The sequence below is a fragment of the Bubalus kerabau genome, chromosome 6 (genome assembly GCF_029407905.1).
Source record: "Bubalus kerabau isolate K-KA32 ecotype Philippines breed swamp buffalo chromosome 6, PCC_UOA_SB_1v2, whole genome shotgun sequence".
In the NCBI taxonomy this organism is placed as follows: domain Eukaryota; kingdom Metazoa; phylum Chordata; class Mammalia; order Artiodactyla; family Bovidae; genus Bubalus; species Bubalus kerabau.
The window spans coordinates 35153577-35177304 of record NC_073629.1 but is presented as its reverse complement, the minus strand read 5'-3'; the positions used below and the strand labels follow the sequence as shown (position 1 = coordinate 35177304).

At 44.1% G+C, this 23728-nt stretch overlaps 1 protein-coding gene across 2 annotated transcripts in view; it reads left to right on the top strand.

Moving 5' to 3' along the window:
* ELAPOR1 (endosome-lysosome associated apoptosis and autophagy regulator 1) overlaps window positions 1–23728 on the top strand; it is a 75482-nt gene that overhangs the window by 20880 nt on the left and 30874 nt on the right. The window contains exons 3-6 of one of the 2 annotated variants that reach the window (XM_055584867.1): window positions 14781–14901; window positions 17381–17573; window positions 22602–22749; window positions 23204–23284. In XM_055584867.1, coding sequence (XP_055440842.1) covers window positions 14781–14901; window positions 17381–17573; window positions 22602–22749; window positions 23204–23284 — 543 coding nt within the window. Of the gene's footprint in view, window positions 1–14780; window positions 14902–17380; window positions 17574–22419; window positions 22750–23203; window positions 23285–23728 lie in introns of those variants that run through there. The other variant, XM_055584866.1, reaches the window with a different exon arrangement.

Sequence of the window (23728 nt, the reverse complement as noted above, 5' to 3'; positions counted from 1 at the left end):
GAAGCCTGGGCCAGAGTCTCTGTTGGTGCCACTTGGCAATGACTGAGGGTCAGGCTGTTTCAGAGAAGGGCCTGGGGTTCTTATTCAGAATCTTTGCAAACAGTACACCCACAGCTACACCTGCCACCAGCAGTTTTCATTTCACAGGACAAGAGGCACCTGCCCAGGTGCTTCCTCAGCCTCTCTGGTTCTCAGCACTCACAGTGCCCACAGCTGCTAAGACCCTTGGGTGAGACACACCAAACACGTCAAACATAATAAGAGAAACTGCTTCTGTCACCCTCCCTCCACCTGTGGGCTGAGACTTCCTGATTTCCTAATTTTACCTCTAAAGAACATTTTCCCACGGGTCAGAGTCATCTGAGAAACACAATGACAGCATCAGCTCCTGCCCAGGTGGTAAAATGTGGCCTCAGCCTCCCCTGCCAAATACTCCCTACATCTCCATTCTAAGAATCCTGTCGAAAACCAAAACAACAACAAAAAACCCAACGCCTCTCAAAGGGAGGCATTAACGTGAAAACAAACAAACCAACAAAAAACTGGATTTAATTTTTTGAGCAGGTAATTCATCCACATGGTAGTCCATTCAAAAAATTAGAAAGGGATACAGAATAAAGAGTAAATGTCCCTCACCCCCCTGACTCCCACCACCTAGTTCTCCTGCCAGAAGTGATCCCTGCTCCCTTCAGACTTGCTGCTGAAGTTAATTTGCACTCCTGGGGTAGCCTGTAGCACGGGGGCACACAGAAGACACAATGGCAAACCTGAGTCTAAGAGAATAAAATCAGAAGCGGGAGAAGGCTCAGGGCACATGCTGGTCACAAAATCAGAGTATCACATGCAAGTTATGATGGGGCTCCTTTCATTTTAATTATTCAGATTAGGACTGAATGCCAGATATGATAAACCAGATTATAGACATGGATTGGAGGTAAAAAGAAAGCTAGGAAGCACTGAAGAAAGCACTTCTTTTTTAGATTCTTAGAGCATGTTATTTCTCAGCTGTCGCTTTCTCCCTGATACTATATGTCTGTATGTATTTATAATATTCTTACTTTTTGTATGTATTTTATACTCTAGTACCTTAGCAGACTATCATGTGAATAGCATCCCCTGGGATTGTGCAGTGCACAACTTACTCAGCTGTATGCAGTGGTCCCTGTAAATGCCAGGACTGCTTTGATGATATTTGTATCCTTTCACCATATTCTTAGTGAATATTTTTAATTGAATTACTTTCAGATAAAGAAGGCTCCATCTCAAAGTGTTATGGCAGTATAAGGAGAGAGGTGGTTGGAGAAGTAAGCAGGGGCCTGGAAATGAAGGCCCTTGTAACCCTGGCAAAGAGTCTGGTGCCAACTCTGAGGGCAACACTGGGGCAATGATTCAATCTGATTTGCATCTCAGATGGGTCACTCTGGCTGTAGCCTAGATGGTGGCTTGAAGAAGAGGAGGGAGCAAAGCCTGGGAGAGCAATGAGGAGGCTCCTCTAGGCAAGAAGTTCACTTCCCTGAGTAGCAGTGTGGGTGGAGACAGGGGGACTGATTCAAGAGATACTTTGGAGGCAGAAAATAGATAGGGTGTCAGTGATTATACACAGGACCTGAGAGAGAAAGGTGTCAAGGACATGGTTCCTGGCTTGAAGAGACGCTGAATGTAACAGCGTCAATATCAGAGCAAAAGGACCATGCCAAGACTGGTATTTTATTTTTTAAAGAAATATTTGTTCAGATATTTTAAAGAAATAAGCAAAACTAAATATCTAAGCGGTTCAAGTATACTTTCTATAACATCAGGTAAAATGTACATTTATAAAAATATAAACATTACTTATCAATCTAATATAAATTGCTAGCTAGATAAAAGGAATGAAGAGAAAGTGTTATTCAAAAAATCCTGAAGAGTCTAGAGATAAACCTATGCACCTATAGTCACCTAATCTGTGACAAAGGAGGCAAGAATATACAGTGGATAAAAGGCGATCTCTTCAATAGGTAGTGCCAGGAAAACTGGACAGCTACACGCAAAAGAATCAAAGTAGGACATTTTCTAACATCATACACAAAAACAAACTCAAAATAGATGAAAGATCTAAATGTAAGACTAGACACTCTGAAACTCTTAGAGGAAAACATAGGCAGAACACTGTCTGACATAAATCGCAACAAGATCTTTTTTGACCCAACTCCTAGAGTATTAAAAATAACAAAAATTAACAGATGGGAGCTAATTAAGCTAAAAAGGTTTTGCACAGCAAAGGAAACCGTAAACAAGATGAAAAGACAACACATAGAATGGGAGAAAATATTTGCAAATGAAGTTACCAACCTAGGATTAACCTTCAAAACATACAACAGTTTATGCAGCTCAATATCAAAAACACAACCCAAACAATATCAAACAACCCAATCCAAAAATTGCATTTCTAAAGAGACATTTCTCCAAAGAAGACATACAGATGGCCAACGAGCACTTGAAGAGACGCCCAGCATCACTAATCATTAGAGAAATGCAAATCATAACAACAATGAGATGTCACCCCATATGGGTCAGAATGGCCGTCATCAAAAAATCTACAAACAATAAATGCTGGAGAGGGTGTGGAAAAAAAGAGAACCCTCCTACATTGTTAGTGGGAATGTAAATTGGTACAGTGACTATGGAGAACAGTGTATTGGTTCCTTAAAAAACTAAAAATAGAGCTTCCTTACGATCCAGCAATCCCACTCCTTGGCGTATATCTGGAGAAAATCATAATTTGAAGAGATACATGCACCCCAATGTTCACTGCAGCACTGTTCACGATAGCCAGGACATGGAATCACCCAAATGTCCATTGACGGAGGAATGGATGAAGATGTGGCACATAAATATACTATGAACTATTACACAGTGATAAAAACAAAATAATGCCATTTGCAGCAACATGGATGGACCTAGAGTTTGTCATACTGAATGAAGCAAGTCAGACAGAGAAAGACAAGTATCGTATGATATTGCTTATACGTGGGACCTATGGACATATTTACAAAAAGAAATAGAGTCACAGATGTAGAAAACAAATTTATCATTACCAAAGGGAAAGGGGAGAGGGATAAATTGGGAGATTGGGATTGATATATACACACTACCATATATAAAACAGATAATGAATAAGCATTCTATAGCACAGGGAATTCTACTCAGTACTCTGTAATGATCTACACGGGAAAAGAATCTAAAAAAGAGTAGATGTATATAACTGATTCACTTGCTGTACAGAAGAAACATTACAGTGTAAATCAACTATACTCCAATAAAAATTAATTTAAAGACAACAACAACAAAGTGCTGAAGATCAGTATTGCCACCACGAAGCAGATGACAGTGTAATTCAGTTAGATACAGGACAGCAGTGGGGGGAGCGTCTGAGAACTGTTTTTAAAAGTTGGATCTCGCCAGTTCAGGTTCAATGCATGAGACAGGGTGCTCAGGGCTGGTGCACTGGGATGACCCAGAGGGATGGGATGGGGAGGAACGTGGGAGGGGGGGTTCAGGATGGGGAACACAAGTACACCCATGGCTGATTCATGTCAATGTATGGCAAAAACCACTACAGTATTGTAAAGTAATTAGCCTCCAATTAAAATAAATTAACTAAAAAAATAAAAGTTGGATCTGATGTCCCTGAGGAATCCTGCCGGTTACAAATAAGGATTGGGAGCTCAAGCGTAAGAGCTGAGCTCTAGATAAAAACTTGGAGTCATCAGTCCATGAAGGCAACTGAAACTACATAAATAGCTTTGTGTAAGAGAGTTGAATTGAACCTTAGGAAAGGCTAGGATTTTAATTGAAGTAGAGGATGTGTAGGGAGAAGGGCGGATTTACAAACTGAAGATAAGAGCAAGTCAGAGAAAGCTATGGAGTTTGGAATAAGTGGATGCTGTTAGTGGTGTGCTGCTAAATATTTAACAACTGACTCTCTAGGGAGGGGAAGGGCAGTCCTACTTTTTAGTATTTGCTGACCGCGGTAGTATGAATACTCTCATCATAGCCAGTTTCAAGTTACCAGTATCATTGGGCATGGAGTTGGGAAGAGATGAGCCTAGTCAGCTCTTGTGGGCTCAGACGAACTCTAGCACACAGCTGGATGTGGTTCTGAGGGAAACAGGATTGTCAGGCGGTAGTAGAGGGTCCACCTAAAAAAGAAAGTGAGCCACTGATGTGGCCATGAAGCTTCTGGTGTGGCCACAGTGCCACTGGTGTGGCTATGAACCTTCATACACTTCTAGGGGGAATATTAAATGGTGCAACCACTGTGGAAGACAGTTTGGTAATTCATCAACAAGTTAGGCATAGAGTTACCATTTAACCCAGCAACTCCACTGCTAAGTATGTTCCCAAGTGATTGAAAACATATGTTCACACAAAAACTCATTCATGAATATTCCTAACAGCATTGCTGTTGTTAAGTTGCCCAGTTGTGTCCAGTTCTTTTGCAACCCCATGGACTGGGATTTTCTAGGCAGGAATGCTGGAGTGGGTTTTTTGCCAGGATATCTTCCTGACCCAGGGATCGAACTCACATCTGCCCACATCTCCTGCATTGCAGGCAGATTCTTTATCACCTAGCCACCAAAAGTAGAAACAACACAAATATTCATCAACTGATGAAATGGATAAATAAAATGTGGCATATCCATATAATGGAACATTATTGAACCATAATATTAAGTACTGATACATCCTACAACATGGATGAACCTTGGAAACATTATGCTAAGTAGAAGAAGCCAGATAGAAAAGGCCACATATTGTATGATTCCATTTATAGGAAATGGAAGCTGGGAGAGCAATGAGGAGGCTCCTCTAGGCAAGAAGTTCACTTCCCTGAGTAGCAGTGTGGGTGGAGACAGGGGGACTGATTCAAGAGATACTTTGGAGGCAGAAAATAGATAGGGTGTCAGTGATTATACACAGGACCTGAGGGAGAAAGGTGTCAAGGACATGGTTCCTGGCTTGAAGAGACGCTGAATGTAACAGCGTCAATATCAGAGCAAAAGGACCATGCCAAGACTGGTATTTTATTTTTTAAAGAACTATTTGTTCAGATATTTTAAAGAAATAAGCAAAACTAACTATTTAAGCAGTTCAAGAATGCTTTCTATAACACATCAGGTAAAAATGTACATTTATAAACATATAAACATTACTTATCAGTCTAATATAAATTGCTAGCTAGATAAAATGAAGAGAAAGTGTTATTCAAAAAATCCAGAAGAGTCCAGAGATAAACCTATGCACCTATAGTCACCTAATCTGTGACAAAGGAGGCAAGGTAAATCCATAAAGATGGAAAGCAGATTTGTGGTTACCAGGGGCTGGGGATAAGGAAGATGATGACTAATGGCTAATGAGGAAGAGTTTGAGAAACAGTGTACTAGGCGATTATGCTGTTGCTCACATATATTCTTCCACTGGAGTTACAGAAGCCTTGTCTGTTGGCCTTGTTCTCTAGGCCAGAGTTCTGTCCTCCAGGTTCAAGCTCTCCATCATAACCAGCTAGCACATCCAAACACCAAGCTGTCCTTGGAGAGTTTTGCATAGGCCAGGACCTAGTTGACCTGATTTTTTCATGTGTGATTAAAAGCTCAGGTGAAAACATTAAATGGAACATCTTGACCTCATTAAAAACCAAGAAAGGCACATATTTGAAAATACAATCTCATAAAGCCCTACTTTGTAGACAGATGTGTATACCAAACTCTCACTCACCAGAAAGGGATTAGAATTTAAAAAGGGACATTTTGTTTCCTGGCTACAAAGCCATTTCAATCCTAGGGATATTCACCAGCCATATGAAAAGCCTGCTACACCTGATGGACTGGCCACAGTTACTAAGTGTCATAAATGTCAACGGCCAGCATTTCTTTTGGAGATTAGCTTCGGGGGAGTTTCTGGGGAGAAAAAGTGGAAAAAGGACAGATGTTGTTTCATATGTACGAGTAGACTGGGATCAGAGAATAGGGTGAGTCAGGACAGGTGGTAAACATCAGCAGAACAGAGGAGAATCTAATTGCTGCTGTCACATAGCTGTTAGGCTGGAAATGTGACCTGACTCCCTTGTCCCTTTCCCATTGCCTGGGTGCCCCTTCCATATGCGCCCTCCAAGCTAGGTCATAGCAGTAGTTGGCTGCTGCTTCTTTTTTAACCAGTTTACAAAAAGTGTTCCTGAACCTAATCTCCTAGTTGTCTTGACAGTTTGATGTTACTCAGTTTAGGGGGATTCTGTTAGTCATCTTAGCAGAGTGTTGGCATCCCTGTTCTATGGGGGACGGACCTGTGGTATGTGGAGACTTAATAACTGGTCACAGTTGTTTAGTGTGGGGTGGCAAGAAGAGAGTCTAGATCTTTTGATTGTGATCTTGAGTGCCTGCATAGCTCCACAGCTGCTCTCGAGGCATGCTTTTTGCCCTCGATTTAATCGCTCAACGAACACTTATTGGTAGCTACTATGCATCAGGAACTCTTCTGGGCTCTTGGGCTACATCAGTGAACAAAATCAGAGATCCTTGTTCTTATGGAGCTTACATCTAATCTGGAGTGAGGGCAGGGGTAGAAATAGACAAGGAACATAATGAATAACTATAAGTTATAACGTGTGTTTGAAGGTGATATGTACTATGGAAAGAACAAGTCATTCAGGCTTTGAGGATCAGTGGGACTGAATTACAGTTGTGAACAGGGAGGTCGAGGCAGTAGGGGTAGTATTGGGGGGCTTGTGGGGACTAAAAGGAAGATGCATGTAAAGTGCTCGGCCCAGAGCCTGGTGCGTGGGTGCTCATACCTGTGGCAGCTGTTAGCACCATACCAGTCTTGCCTCCCAAGAGCTCCAGACCAAGGCTGTGCCCAAAGTGGACAAGCAGCTTAGTAACAGACAGGTTAGATGGTGAGGTCAGGGGCCTGTCTGGCCCAGAGCATGGTGCCACAAACTGCCCCAGCTGGGTGTAGAGACCCTGTGCATGCTTTCTGTGATGTGTCCATGGCCAAACCAGCAAGGCAGGTCGTAGCAGAGAGATCAAGCACCATCTCTGTTGTTTTTGATCAAAATGGACTCTATAAATCCAGAGTTGAATAGAAAGTGCTGAAAGAAGGGCAGCGTAAGGCCAGGGCTCCCCCATACTCCTGAGAGTCCCGGGGCTCCTGGCATTATGTTGCTAGGCAACAGCACACAGATTGAGGACAGTGGGCAGGGGTCAGCCTGCTTGGGGTCTGTCAGCTGGTGCCTGCTCTGGGAGAGAGAGGATATTGTTTGTAGGTAGGAGGAAACCACTGACTGCATGAGGTGATTAAAGGAAGACCAAAATGCAGCCTTAACTCAGTGAAACTGCTTCATGCATGCAATTTCACCTTCAGGGATTTGCTCTTTCAAGTAAAGACTGGTGTTAAACTTTTTGGGATGTGGAAATTTTGATTTAAACAAAACCTTAAATTACTTAGGAATAAATTTAACAAAATAGTTGCAAGATCAATAAATGGGAAACTACAAACTACTCCTGAGAAAAATTAAAGAAATGAAGAGATATACTGTGTTCATGGTCTGGAAAACTCAATATTGTTAAGATATCAAACCTCCCAAAATTTACCTATGGGTTCAATGAAATTCTGCTCAAAATTCTAGCAGAATTTCTTTTAATAAAAATTGACAGTCTAACTTAAAAAACTTAACTGAGAAGAATAAACATGTAAAATAGATTTTAAAATAAAACTTTGTTCTCTTAAAGTGAGGAATGCTCACTCACTTCTGAAGGGGCTGGCTCTCTACACCCCTAGATTCTGGAGCAGAATTTGAAAGTCCCTAGGTTAAGGTATTTAAAAAGTGAATAGCCTGTTTTGGAGGTAAAATATTAAGCCATTTAAAAACTATGAATGCATTATTACAGACTTTAATGATTTTTCCTGTGTGTGCAGGGATGAATAACAGACTTCTTAGAGGGTCTGATGAAAACTGTGTCCAGAAAAATGCATATATCTAAAATTCTGGATTTGGTTGTGAAGGGAAAATTGTCTAGGATCCTAGATTAAGGGACCTCCCCCATCTTGTATGAGATGTACTTATATGATTTGCTTCCTGATGGGATAATTATTTAAGTCTCCATAGAAGAGTGAGTTGAAAGGAGAAAAGGATCTAGAGAAGAATCAGAATCTTTAGAGTAGAGCCCAGGAATCATTTTTTGTTTGTTTTTGTTTTTTTAGGAATCTGTATTTTTAACATAATCTTCAGGTTGTTGTGATGATTAGACAGATTTAGCCACCAGAGATGGAGGGCTGGATATGTCTAGACCTTTAGGCTCAGATGGTAAAGAATCTGCCTGTGATGTGGGAGACCCAGGTTTGATCTTTGGGTTGGGAAGATCTCCTGGAGAAGGAAATGGCAACCCACTCCAAAGTGGATCCATGGACAGAGGAGCCTGGTGGGCTACAGTACAGTCCCTGTGGTGGAAAAGAGTCAGACACGACTGAGCGACTAACACTTTCACTTCTTTTTTAGGATCCAGGGCTTCCTTGGTGGTTCAGAAGGTAAAGAATTTGCTTGCAATGCAGGAGACCCGGGGAGACCCAAGTTCAATCCCCTGGAGAAGGGAATGGCTACCTACTCCAGTATTCTTGCCTGAAGAATTCCATGGACAGAGGCTACAGTCCATGGGGTCTCAAAGAGTCAGACACAACGGAGTGACTAGCACTTTCACACTTTAGGACCCAGGAGACACTGCTACTGAGCCAGCAGTCTTAAGAGCGTGGGAAGGAGGGAGAGAAACGTGCAAAGAGGGAGTTTCTCCAGTCTGACAGAGAACAATCAAAAAGGTCCTACAAGGTCAAGGTCGCTGAGTCCCAGTGTCAGCAGACCTTCCACCCAGAACCTGAATGAGAGCACTCCAGAGCAGACAGAACAAAGAACAGTTCTGGAAGCCATTCAGCTGGGGCTGGGCCACAGAGAAAGTCTCTTTGGGGGCACTAATGTTCAATTCTGACATTTCACCATGATCTCCTTGTTCTGTGCTAAGCAGAGCTTACTCCTCCCTTCCAGGGAAGGGCTGGTCTCTCCTTGGCAGTCAGGATTGTTTAATGGGACCTGCTCCTGTCCGCATCACATGCTTTCTCAGCAAATAGGCATTTGCACTGTACCAACAAATACCTACTGACCCCACTTACCAGCTCAGGTGTTTGCCTGGGGCACCCAGCCCCCATCTTGACATTCTCCCCCAAAGTATCTGCCTTTCAGGGATGCTGAGAAGGGGCTGAACCTGCAGCTGGCGGAAGAATGGGAGGGGCCTCTTTCAGACTCCAAGGCCCCTAGTCAGAATCCAGGTTTACTTAAGAACCTGTTTCTTGACTCAGGCCCTGTCCCAGCCAAGACAAACCCAAGTCATGTTGATCCCCTGCTTCCTTGGTGGCTGTGACTTTGTGTAGCACTGGTTCAGTGACCTTAAGACTCAGGATCTGAGACTCTGCTTAGTTCTGTCTGTTCTGTCTCTGGGCGGTGAGGGGGTTGGGGAGTAGGGCAGGGGCAGTGGCCGAGTGGTTACCTTTCTGGCCAGCAGCTGTCTCTGGGCAGTGATTCTTAGCTTGTCATTGTTTTACTCAAGTGGATCCATTTATCCAAACTGAACAAGATTTGTGCACTTCAATGTATATAATTTTTCCCTAAAAATAAATAAACCTAGAAAAACTAACAACAACTTTGAGTGGGGAGGAGTAGGTGGAAGTAAATAAGCAGAAATGGCAGAAACTATAAGTATAGAAGCTGGGTGATGGGTACCTGGGGGTTATCATATTCTGTCTTATTAAAATATACATTTGAATTTTATTGTAATAAGAAGTGAAGAAATCTAAAAAGACTTAGAAATCTCCCTCCCTGATCAAGAACCTCAAAGAAACTCATACTCTTTACCCTAGTAATTCCACTTCTGGGAATCTCTCCAAAGGAAATAATCAAAGATACACATAAAGCTTCATTGTAGTGCTCTCTAAAATAAGGAAAAAGTGGACAAAACTCAATGACCCGTAACAGGAGCATGGTTAGAGCAACTGCGGTGCAACCTTACAGACACAGGAGCATCGTGACCTAAAATGTAAAAAAAAAGTCAGAAGAAGAAACTACATATCATGGGATCTTCATTTTGTTTTAAAAATGCATACGCATGGACTTCCCTGGTGGCTCAGTGGATAAGAATCCGCCTGTCAATGCAGGGCATACAGGTTCAATCCTTGTTCCAGGAAGATTCCATATGCTGCAGAGCAACTAACCTCTGTGCAGCAACTACTGAAGCCCACAGGTCCCCAAGCCCATGTGCCACAGCAAGAGAAACCCTCGTGCTGCAATGAAGAGTAGTCCCTGCAAAGCAACGAAGACTCAGCACAGCCAAAATCAGACAAATCAGTAAATGCATATATTGTATGGTTTCAGCTATGGTGGTTTAATTGCTAAGTCATGCCCGACTCTTGGGACCCCACGGACTGTAGCCTACCAGGCTGTCAGTCTATGGGACTCTCCAGGCAAGAATACTGGGGTGGGTTGCCATTTCCTTCTCCAGGGGATCTTCCTGACCCAGGTATCAAACCCGTGTCTGTTACATCTACCCGCACTGGCAGGCAGGTTCTTTACCACTAGCTCCACCTGGGAAGCCCCAATAAATGCATATGCACATATAAAAAAATCTGTAAAGAAATGTAATAAAATGTTAGAAGTATTGATCTCTGCTTGGTAGGCTTATGGAAGATTTTAATTTTCTTTTTAATTCTAGCCTGTATTTTCATAGTTTCTACAATTAACATTTCTTACTTTGATAATTACTTTAAAAACTGAGACATGCCATTTTGAAGGAAGAGGGGGAAAGATGGAAAGAAAAACAGATTTTCATGCACATAGCAACTGTGGAATAATAAGGTATTGGAACTGGAAGGAATCTTAGAAGTTTGAAATCATCTAAGTCCAACTTCCTCATTTTACAAATGAGAAGACTGAGGCCCAGAGCGTCGAATGTCCCGCTAAGCCATTTGTTCTTAGTTTCTCTGACTGCTTGTTTTAGCAGCTCACTGAGCTCTCATGGCCGCAGGACCTTAACAGCCTGGGCTGTACCCCCGATGTTAACCCCTGGAGGCCTGTTTGGGGAGCAGTCCTTGGATTCTCCAGTTAGTCTGGGCCACCTGTTGCCAGTGTCCTCAACCAGGCCAGATGGAGAAATTCCCTGACAGAAAGAAGGCCAGTGAAACATTAAGACCTCACTACCCGCTAATCACCTAGAGCTTGTCCCTCAGACAGTTGTAGTTGGCCCTCTCTGTCTTTTCAGCTCTGCTTTGGCAAAGGTTACTTCTAGGCAGCTAGGTCATATGTTCCTCCTGTATCCCATTTAAAATTGTGACTTGGGGACATGTCATGTCATTGTGCCTGGGGAGAGCAAAGAATTATATGCTGGACATACGAATGAGATCTATTTGAGTGTCTCCTGGGAACTCCCTGGTGGTCCAGAGGTTAAGACTCAGTGCTTCCACTGCAGAGAGCGTGGATTTGTTCCCTGGTCGAGGAACTAAGATCCCACATGCTGTGCAGTGCTACCAAATATAAAATAAAATTCAAAAATTTTAAATGATTTTTTCTAAAAAGCCAAATTAAAAAAAGAAAGATTAAAATCCATGTTTTAAAAAATGTATGCATGTGTCTCCTTTGTGAATCTGCATATTATGTAGACCGTATGCTCTCCAAGTCAGGTCACTAGGTAAACTGAGGTTGTGTTGGGGAATTGATTTGTTCATAAAACTCTGAATATCATTGAGGAGTCCTGCCAATTATATCTCTGTCTAAGCCGACGTCTTGGATGGTGAAATCAACTATAGCTCAGATCTGAAACAGCTGCGGCAGAGCCACCTGCGTTGGATGGTGTGAATATCCCCAAGGGACATGAAGTAAATTAGCACATATTGAAGGGAAATTTTCTAAGGCCCGGAACCACCATTTTCCCAGCAAACCTCCCACCCAAGTGGGACACAAGGGACACCAGATGAAAGACGATGCAGAGGCAGACGTGGCTCTCGAGTCTCCAACAGGCCAAATGCAGTCAGAGTGACTGAAATGATCTGCTCGAACAGATTTGATGTTTTAACACTAATTATCAGGCCTCAGAAGAGACCCTGGCTGCTGGCAGACAACCAATACTGTCTTATTTAATTTTTAGATTTGGCTGTTAAATTTGGCCCAGCGCGAGATTGTGTTTGATGGGACTTCTGAGAGTGAAGGATTCCTGGTAGGAAGGCCTGGGTTCTAGCTCTGTGTGACCTTGGACAAGCCATTTCACCCCATGGGGAGTGTTTTGTCATCTGTGCAATGGAGGAAACAGCCCCTGCTCTGCTTGCCTTCTGGGGAGTCTGAAGATCAAATGTAATGGTGTAAAAGCACCATGCAAATGACAGGCATAATTACGTTCACAGGCAGAACATGAATCTTTCTTGCCTGGTTCACTCAATTCTATGTAATTTACATACTGTGGATCTTACCCCTCTTTCTTGCAGCAAAATCCTTTGGAGAATATCGTTTTTAGACCCGAAATTGAAAATGTGTAGTTTCCTTATTCATCCTCAGAGTCCTCTGGGATAAAGAAAAGAGTGGAATGAAAAGGAAAAAGAGACCCAGAGTGATGGTAGCCCAAGGGCACAAAGAATTCCCACCCAGGTGTTCTTTCTTTCCTAGATGACACTGACATCTGATCTAAAGTCAAAGCTTCTCATCCTAAATTAGACTCACAATTCCCCCAGCTCCTCCTTCTCCTTTGCAGCTTCTCCATCTGGATAAAAATGCCCAGTTTACACTTTGCTGTCCTGAGCCATGCTGGGTACAACCTCTAGTACCTCTAAGTGCTGGACAGACAATAGATATTTGGTAAATTATATTTATAATAGAAGACAATAGAAATGGAGCTCTAAGAGTTTTCTCTCATTACCCTAAATTTCTTAAAGTACAGATCAAACGCAATGTTTACCACATATCCACAAGTCTGAAATAACAGCTTGTAAGGCACACCAGTTTTTATGTACCGAAAAGAAAGGAAAACCCCATCAATTAAAACATGACACTGCTGCTGCTGCTAAGTCGCTTCAGTCATGTCCGACTCTGTGCGACCCCATAGACGGCAGCCCACCAGGCTCCCCCATCCCTGGGATTCTCCAGGCAAGAACACTGGAGTGGGTTGCCATTTCCTTCTCCAATGCAGGAAAGTGAAAAGTGAAAGTGAAGTCGCTCAGTCGTGTCCGACTTAGCAGCCCCATGGACTGCAGCCCACCAGGCTCCTCCGTCCATGGGATTTTCCAGGCAAGAGTACTGGAGTGGGGTGCCATTGCCTTCTCCGTAAACCATGACAAGTGCTTCCTTATTGTGTCGGGTATAAGCCACAACTTGATTTCATAGGTGTTAAAATATGAAAGAAATATGCATCTTAGAAGAGATGAAATGAAGTATATTTACCCCTTCCCAAAAGTACAGATTTCTCCTTTGGATTCTGATGAATTCTTAGGTTAGCCCACTTCAAACTGTCTCAGTTTTAGCCCCAGCTCCACTCCTTACATTGCATTTATGTGCAATCATCCTTCCATATGGGTAGAAGGGGGACATTAATTCTATTTTTCTTATGGATACAGTAATACAAAGTACTTTAGGGCTTGAATATCGTTTTTGGTTAAGTGAGGATTGCGAAATGCTTGTCAAAGCCAAAGTCACATTAATTCTGTGGCCTGTTGTTTGTGACAAGATTTAAAAGAGTAAGAAATGTTTTGAGTATTTGCCACAGCTATTGTGCTTTCTTTTTCCCAAGTAGTGCTTTCTGTGATTTTTGTTGCAGTGCTTCTTGTTTTATTTAATATGCTTGATTTGGCTGTTTTGTTGTTATTATTCAGTTTATTCTTATATCAGGTGAACTATGAGTTTTCACTGCACAGAGAAATTAGGTGTGAATACAGCCCATGGGGTCGCGAAGAGTCGGACATGACTGAGCGACTTCACTTTCACTTTTCGCTTTCATGCATTGGAAAAGGAAATGGCAACCCATTCCAGTGCTTTTGTCTGGAGAATCCCAGGGACGGCGGAGCCCGGTGGGCTGCCGTCTATGGGGTCGCACAGAGTCGGACACGACTGAAGCGACTTAGCAGCAGCAGCAGCAGGCTGATGTGATGAGAACCCATCACCTGCCTGGGCTAAATATGATGTTTTCATAAAATTTGAGGCAGGAATTCATAGTTTTTTCAGGGCAGAAGAGAGCATGAAGAATTCAGGGAAATCAGGGGAAATAGAAATACAGCTTTTGTGACAATCCTTTGTAATTTTTCATGGGCCAGTCCGTGTTTGTAAATTCTGCAGTTTGGGACAAGAAAAAATCCACCTGTTTCTAGCCTGTTCTTTAGTCACCTTCTCACATTGCTCTGGCCTAATAGGACATTATTTACACACAGCAGCAGAGAGACATGAAAAAGCAGGCAGGGGGGTGGGGGGCGGTGGCGGTTCTAGGGACTAGACCATGGCGGGTGGAGAGGAATGATCCAAATGGCCATATGGGCCCTGTATGTTCTTGATAAGGATCATTTCAGCTCCACGATGCCTTGCCCCTCCCTGTTGCAACCCCCTCCCCTGGGGCCCAGGGCCCATTACTGTGATGGTGAGTGTCAGTAGCCTTCTGGCTGGGCAGGAAGTAGGTGGGAAGCTGTTAATGTCTGACAGATGCTAATGCATGCTTTGCCCCTTCTCTCCCCTGCAGTCTGAGTACCACTATGAGTACACCGCGTGTGACAGCACCGGTTCCAGGTGGAGGGTCGCCGTGCCGCACACCCCGGGCCTGTGTACCAGCCTCCCCGACCCCGTCAAGGGCACCGAGTGCTGTAAGCAGTCCTGCCTCTCAGCTTTGGCCTCTGCCCCAAGCCCCCTACCGTCCGAGTTAGGCCCTTCCTGACAGTGCGGCTGCCTCAAGGAATCAGATCTCCGCACCCCTGCCTCCCCATCCACCAAATCCTGAGATTTGGTGCAGGAGTGCTATTTCACGGATGGGAATCTCAATTTATTTTTCTTTTCAGATTTAAATCCCATCACAGTATAAAGTAAAAATCATTCCAGCTGTGTGTCACTTAGATATTTTTCTCTGTTTGCATACATTTTCTTTTCTGGTCTGTGCATTTCTCTCCAGTCTACACTCTCCAGCCACAGTCACTCATTAGGAAAGATTGTGATTTGCAGTCGTTCTTGAAAAGGAAGCCAGAAAAGATAAATTTCTGCAGAGACAGATCTTTAAAACGCACTGGGCATCACTTCAGGGAACAAGAATGTTCCCTGATTGGGGAGCTGACCATGCACCCAGAAAGGCAGTGACTTGCCTGCAGCTCCTATTCCCTCCTCTAGGACTCTGTAGCTACAACTTTCCTCTCCCTAGCAGCTATTTCCCCTGTGCTGTTCCTTTTAGAAAAGGCAAAAACAAATTATCTTTTATTTTTAACAATAAAAATCAGGGACTAGAATCAAGGAATCGTTGACGATTTAGAAAGGAGATTGAGGGCATTTAAAATCTAAAATATGCTTAGCCTAGTGCCTGGTTCAGTAGGTGAGCAAATAAATACTTGTTAAATCAATAAATGGATATTGCTAAGATCTGAGTATTAACAGAAACAAATGAGCCATCTTCAGTAAACTTGGCCAGTGTTCTTAATATGTGCACCTGCGATGTGAACCACAAAGATAAATAAGGCACAGCCTCTGCCTTCAGAAGTGTACAGTCTGGTGGGAGGAGCAGACATCCGTTTATCCATTCATTTTTTCAGCAAACCTTAGGGGAGGGCCGCTGTGGCTGTGCCAGTTGCTGAGCCACCATGCCTGGGGGAGCTCAGAGCCTGGTAGGAGGCACATCAATATGATGTGTTAGATGAGGTGAAAAGAATGGGCCTTATGGATGCTTAGGGATCAGGAACAGCTGGGAGAACCACTCAAGCAAAAGCTTGGAGGTGGGAGAACATCAGACACATTCAGAAAAGAGGATGTGGCCTGAGGTGGAGACAACACAGGGAGGGGACGGATGGGAGTGGGGTGGAGAAGGGTCTGGAGTGCAAGATTAAGCCAGTTGGGGTTAGGTTGGGGGAAAATTGTAAAAGACTTTGAATGCCAAATTGAGAGCTTAAGTCTGTAACCAAAAGTTGGTGGGTGGTGCCTGATAATTTTTTAAATAACAGAAATAATAGTATGGGCTTCTCTGGTGGTTCAGTGGTTAGGAATCCACCTGCCAATGCAGGGGTCATGGGTTCGATCCCTGGACTGGGAAGATCCCACATGCTGCAAGGCAACTAAGCCTGTGCACCACAACTACTGAGCCCTTGCACTTCAACTACTGAAGTCTGCTTGCCTGGACCCCACGCTCTGCAACAAGAGGAGCCACGGTAATGAGAATCCACGCACCACAGCTAGAAGAGTTGCCCCGGCTCGTGGCCACGAGAGAGATAAAGACCCAGTGCAGCTAAACATAAATAAATTTTAAAAAGAAATAAGTATGTATCAGTATTTTAGAAAGATACTTCTGACCACAGAATGAGCAAAAACAAGAAACAGGCAACTCGTTAGGAGGACATTGCAATGGTTGAGCTCATCTAACAGATCACAGTAATCCCAACCAGCATGGTGCCAGTGGGACCAGAAAGGAGAAGACAGAGGCCAGAGACAACAGGAAATCCAAGGCCGAAAGGCCAGACGCCCTTCAGAAGGGTCAGAACGAGAGACTCTGGTACCCCCTTACTGGGGAGCTCTCAGAATGGCTGAGGAAATGAAAAGAATGGCCCAAAATGCTGCAACAAGGTCCTACGTCTTTTTTTTTTTTTTTTTTTAAATAACAGCTTTGGGAATTCCTTGGCAGTTCAGTGGTTAGGACTCCATGCTTTTATGGTTCAATCCCTGGTGGAGAAACTAAGATCTCACAAGCCATATGGCACAGCCAATAGATAAATCAATGATGATTCATCCCTGTAAGTTCTAAAATTTGATGGTCTTTAGACTATTCACAGAATTACATAATTATCACCACTATCTAATCTCAGAATATTTTTATCACCCCAGAAAGAAACTTCATATCTATTAGCCATCTCTCCCCATGCCCCCTCCCCCAAGTCCCTGGTGCCACAGATCTACTTTCTGTCTCTATGGATTTGCCTAGTCTGGACAGTCCATACAAGCGGGGTCATAGAAGATGCGCCATAGCTCTAAGTCTTAGTGCGTGAAACCCTTAGGTCTCCATCCTCTGCTCCTCCCTCTAGGATGCCCACACCCGCCCACTTCTAGGTGGCAACAGCCTCACCACCTGTCCTTGTCCCCGCTCTTGTGTTCCAGCCTTCTCTTGCAAAGCTGGGGAGTTTCTGGACATGAAGGACCAGTCGTGTAAGCCATGTGCTGAGGGCCGCTACTCCCTTGGCACAGGCATCCGGTTCGATGAGTGGGATGAACTGCCCCATGGCTTTGCCAGCCTCTCAACCAACATGGAGATCGAGGACAGCACCTTGGAGTCCCCTGAAAACTGTACTTCGTGAGTCGCCCCTCTCCCCCTGCCCCTCCCCCTTAGCCCCTCACCTCCCTTACCTCCCTGCTCCCCATGCTGGGGAAGGGGCTGCAGAGAGCACTCCACAGCCTCCTCTCCTTCTCCTTGGGGTGAGGGCTGGAGCAGGGCCCCCCTGGACTGCTGGATGTGATGCCCACTCAGCCCAGCCTTACTGACCTAAGCTTACCAGTGACTGATAAGCACTTGTGACAGGTGAAAACCACCAGGAAATAGACGTTGATAAGATGCACAAGGGTCAAATGGCCCAGTCTGTTTAGGACAAAATCCAATTGAATTCTATCATGGAATTTTGGATCAGCCAAAACACTTCCTTAATTTGATTGCAACACTATGTGCAAAGCCCCGAGTATCTTCCTGGCTTTGGTGTCAACTTCTAAATCTGGTCTCCTAATCCTGAGTTTATGGGTTTGGGGGGATAAAGTAGGACCAGAGCTTTGGTCAGTCATGGCTGAGATGTTCCAAACCCTTTGAGACCCTGGTGACCAGAGAATTCTCCAGCTCAGAAGAGGATCTTTTCAGTAATTGAAAAACTCAGTCCAAGGTGCTTACAGAATGGGTGAGCTGCCCTTACCCAATCTTTACATATTTAATTATAAGGATAAGAATTAAATGATGTACCAGGTTCAGGTACTATTCTAGATGCTTTGTATACATTATTTTTTCTAATCCTCACGAGAACCCTTGTGAGGGTGAAACAGGTATTATTGTTCCCATTACACAGATTTGGAACTGGAGGCTCAGAGAGGTTAAATGACTTGTCCTTTGTTATCCAGCTTACAACTGGGGAGACTAGAATTCATCCTCAGTCCCAAGCTTTCCACTGCCCCATGCTACCGCCTTCAAATAACATTTAGTGTGTTCAAGACAATACTTGGGTCTTAGAGAGGAAAAGTTGGGCAGGGGTTGCATGGGTGTAAAAGACAATAGTCCGCTACTCTTTGTTAAATATTGACAAAGAATATAGGAGAAAAGTACATAAAAGTTTCTCTTATACCCAAACAATCAAAAGGATAAAAAAGAATTAATTGTATTACACCTGAATTTTTAAAAGAGCAATGTCTCCCATTCCTATACCTAAATATCCTAGAAACACCATTGTCTGAGCCAGGCAGCAGGTCTTTTAACAGTCCAATGTTTATGTTATTTTAGAGTTCAGTATTATGAGTCAAAGGGTTTCCCCAGTGGCTCAATGTTAAAGAATAAGTCTACAGTGCAGGAGACACAAGAAGACACGTTGTTCAATCTCTTGGTCAGGAAAATCCCCTAGAGGAGGAAATGGCAATTTACTTCAGTATTCTTGCCTGGAAAGTCCCATGGACAGCGGACCCTGGTGGACTATAGTCCATAGCATCGCAGAGTCGGGCATGACTGAAGCGACTTAGCACATATGCATGCAAGGTGGAAATGAGATGATACTTGGAAAGATTTGCAATCTTGGAAAGATTTGGAGCAATTCCTGGCATTAGAAATAAATCAAGACAGATTGTTATTATTAAACATGAAATGATCTTCACTAGGAACAGCTCTGACAAAAGTCAGAATTGTAATGCATTTTGCAAATGTAACCCACTTATGGCATCCTTTTAATTATTCATCCACCTTCAGGAGTTATTTATAGCTGATGCCGTGGAGCACATCAGCTTTAAGTGCTGTCTCTTTTAACAAGGAGAAATCAATACCATTAGGTTAGCTGGGTATCTTGAATGAGCTCAGATGAGGCATTTGGATATGTTTTCACTTGAGAATAACACTAACTGTTGAAGAGCTGGAAATACCATATTATTCTGACAAACACAGGGGGAAAACAGTGAATTAATCTGAGGTTCCCTTATCATTGTTCAGTCGCTCAGTGATGTCTGACTCTTTACGACCCCATGGACTGCAGCCCACCAGGCTTCCCTGTCCTTCACCATCTCCTGGAGCTTGCTCAGACTCATGCCCATTGAATCGGTGATGAGGACTGGGAACCTGGTGATTATTAGTCATTGGCGACCAGGGCTGGTCTCAGGCAGAGCAGTGAACTAGCACAATTGTCTTTGATCACCGTCTCTTACATTCATCTGTTTAATGCCCTGAGTCCCTCTCTCATGCCAGATCCATGGCTTGGTGCTGGTACAGAAGTGAGCAAATTAAGTTTGGTCTCTGCCCTCACAGCATCGACAAGCCAGGTAGGAAGATAAGCAATTCAAGAAGAATTAAAGTGTGATCAGAAGAGATGCGATAAAGATGCGATAAGATGTTCAACCTCATTAATAATCAAGGAAATAAGGTTTAAAGCCCAGGGAGACACCAGTGTTCTATCATATCATACTAGCAACAATGTAAAGTCTGACCATTCTAAATGTGGGGAGGATGCGGAGAAACAGGAGTTTTCTGCCAGTGGGTGTAGTTGATAACAGGTACTCTGGGGCATAACATCGCTGTAGCTGGTAAAGTTGGAGGTTCACAAACCCTGTGACCCAGTGGTTCTCCCCCCACCCCCATCCCTCAGCCAGGCTTCAGACACGTTTAGGAGGAGACCGGTACCAGAATGTTCCTAAAAGAGTGTGCACAAATCAAAAGACTGGAAACAACCTAAATGCCCATCAACAAGTAGTGCATAAATAAATGTGGGTGAACCGTAGAAAGCAATCTTATATACTAGTGAAAATGAAAGAAGACCTTTTATTCATCCGTGAATATTGATGAATCCCTTGATCATTATACATGTTGAAGAAAGAAAAGCAAGTTTCAGAATCCATGAGTATGATACCATTTACACAGGTTTAAAAATATGCAAAGCAATATCATACCGTATATTGTTGAGAGATACATACACAATTAGTAAAGGGCAGAGAACCACAAGGGACTATTAAGCACCAAATTCCAGAAAGTGGTTACTTGGCAGTGGGAAAAGGCTTGTGTGACGTAGATGCGGTTGAAACTAGCTAGGGGAACACGAAGGCTTCTGCTGTGTTGCATTTATTTCTTTTTTAAAATACTTGTTTATTTATTTGGCTGCTTTGGGTCTTAGATGCGGCACACAGAATCTTCACTGGGTCATGTGGGATCTTTCATTGTGGCCCACTGACTCTCTAGTTGTGGTGCATGGGCTCCAGAGCTCATGGGCTCAGTAGTTGTGGAGTATGGGCTTAGTTGCTCTGCAGCATGTGGGATCTTAGTTCCCTGACCAGGGATCCAACCCACATCACCTGCATTGGGAGGTGAATTCTTAACCACTGGACCACCTGAGAAATCCCTGTGTTGCATTTTTTAAGCAAGGTGGTGGGTCTTGGATATTTCACATATTTAAATGAAATACAATAGGATTTTACTCCTTGGAAGGAAAGTTATGACCAACCTAGACAGCATATTAAAAAGCAGAGACATTACTTTGCCAGCAAAGGTCCGTCTAGTCAAGGCTATGGTTTTTCCAGTGGTCATGTATGGATGTGAGAGTTGGACTATAAAGAAAGCTGAGCACAGAAGAATTGATGCTTTTGAACTGTGGTGTTGGAGAAGACTCTTGAGAGTCTCTTGGACTGCAAGGAGATCCAACCAGTCCATCCTAAAGGAGATTAGTCCTGGGTGTTCATTTCAAGGACTGATGCTGAAGCTGAAACTCCAATACTTTGGCCACCTGATGCAAAGAGCTGACTCATTGGGAAAGACCCTGATGCTGGGAAAAATTGAGGGCAGGAAGAGAAGGGAACGACAGAGGATGAGATGGTTGGATGGCATCACCGACTCAATGGACATGGGTTTGGGTGGACTCCGGGAGTTGGTGATGGACGAGGAGGCCTGGCGTGCTGTGGTTCATGGGGTTGCAAAGAGTCGGACACAACTGAGCAACTGAACTGAACTGAACTGTGATCATGAGAGGGAAGGAGTAAGAGCTGAGTGCGTACGTAGCACAGGCAGGTCAAGAGGACTTCTCAGATTAGGTGACATTTATTCTGAAACATGAGCAGGAATTTTAGGTGGAGGGAGGAGGAAGTTTGTTGAAGGAGAGAACAGTGCATGGGAAGACCCAGAGGTGAGAGAAAGTTTTGCAGAAGAATTGAAAGAAATTCTGTAGGGTGAGTATGGAGAGTGGGTGAGGGGTTTACAAACTATCCTGAGGGCAACAGGGAGCCACAGACTGAGTGCAACTGGGGGCAACACAGCCGCAGTGTCAGTCAGGGAAGTGATATGGGCTGATTTTTGTTCTGGAGGCTCCCTCCAGCCACTCTGTGGAGAAGGGATTGGAGGAGGCAGGACGATGCTGGAAGGTGGGTTGGGATTGATTCAGAGCTGAAGGGTATTTGGGGAGGAAAAGGAGAGCCCTTGGGTAGGGTAGACAGAATAGAGGTACTTAGAAAATAAAATCAACATGCCTTCTCCCTTCCCCCTTCCCATAAAACCAGTTCCTAGCAGCATCTAAAAGTGGACATTAAAAAAAAAACCCCAAACAAACAAAAAACAGATGGATTAGACTGGATAGATTTCTGAGTTCTACAAAACAGCTTTATCTACTCTCTTTGACAACTCTGAATTAGGCAAACCTGGGCTTGAATCTCAGCCCTGTCACTTGCTGGCTGTGTTATATTGGGCAAGACACTCAACAAGCTTGTTTTATATCCATTAAATGGGAACAAAATTGCACTTCCTCTTACTGATAAAAAGAAATCATGAACACAAAATATGTAGTTCATTATCTGGGAGATAATAAGCAACCAGTGAATGTTATCTACCCCCCACCCCTCCACTCCTCACCTGCACAATATTGCCTGCCGTCTGCCTTCTGGGTAGTTCTGTATAATGTGGGGGTGCACCTACCTGACCGCCCCTTGGCTGTACCTCCAGGCTCCTTGACCCAGAGGTCATTCTTCACTGAGCATTTTCAGGTGTAAGCTTCCGCTTATGAATCACCAGTCTGAAATTCTGCAGAGACCTAGCAGGACTTGAGACCTGAGATCGCACAAGCCCTGGTGGGCTGGCCTCCTGACTGTGAGCCTGGCTCCCGTTTCCTCACAGGTCCAGGTGGGTTCCGCTGGGAGACTATATCGCCTCCAACACAGACGAGTGCACGGCCACGCTGATGTATGCCGTCAACCTGAAGCAGTCTGGCACTGTTAACTTTGAATACTACTACCCAGACTCCAGCATCATCTTCGAGTTTTTTGTAAGCCCCTGGCTGGGGGGCAGGGGAAGGTGGGAGGTAAAGACCCCATAAGGCTCAGATGCATTTACAGAAATCACACACAGTCCCGCTTGGAAATTTTCACAGTCGTTTTTCTCTCTGGAGAGAACTGTGGTCAAAATGAACTGAAGCTTCAAGAGTTAAAGAAAAGATGGAAGTCAAAGGATGCTGGTGGGGAACAGTACAGTCTGGGAGAGTCCTAGGTACTTTCCCGTGTTCTGACATGAAAATAGCTCTGAGTTCTGCAACATTTCTTTAGTGTCAATGTACTGACATCCTGTGTGTGTAACTAGCTCCTGCCCTACTTCAAGGCTCATGAGTTCTGAGCTGTCTTTCTCCCATAAGAGGGACCCTATGGAGGGCTGGTGCTTTGTGGGGTAAGACACTTGTTTCCTTATAAAGCTGAGACTCTGATCTTAAATTCCTGCTGCCTCAGGTTCAGAATGACCAGTGCCAGCCCAATGCAGATGACTCGAGGTGGATGAAAACCACAGAGAAAGGATGGGAATTTCACAGTGTGAGTATCAGAGCAGACTTCTCCCTAGAGATCCCAGGAAAAAGGACCAAGGGTCTCTCCCTAGAGACCCCAGAAAAGGGACCAAGGACAAAGGCCTCTTCCTCCCAGTCTGGGCCTCCACCCTGCTCTCCTTGGAGGGCAGGAGCCTGACAACATGAGGATGCTGTAGTTTCTCTCATGAGTTGACATAATATGGATGTGAACTGACTCGCTCCTCTGGCTTGACCCCAAGGACCAGAGCTCTGCAGGTTTAAAGGGCCCAGTGCCTGGGGCTGGGCATGGATAAACAGAACCAGAGAAGAAAAAGGAGGGAGATTCCACCTTGCTGTTGTCAGTATCTTCAGGTCCCTTCGTTGGTCTCACCGCAGAAATGCTCATGATATATGTGATTGAGGGAGACAAGGGAGAGGACATTGAGAGAGTTCGAGGAGGAGGCTTCGCAGG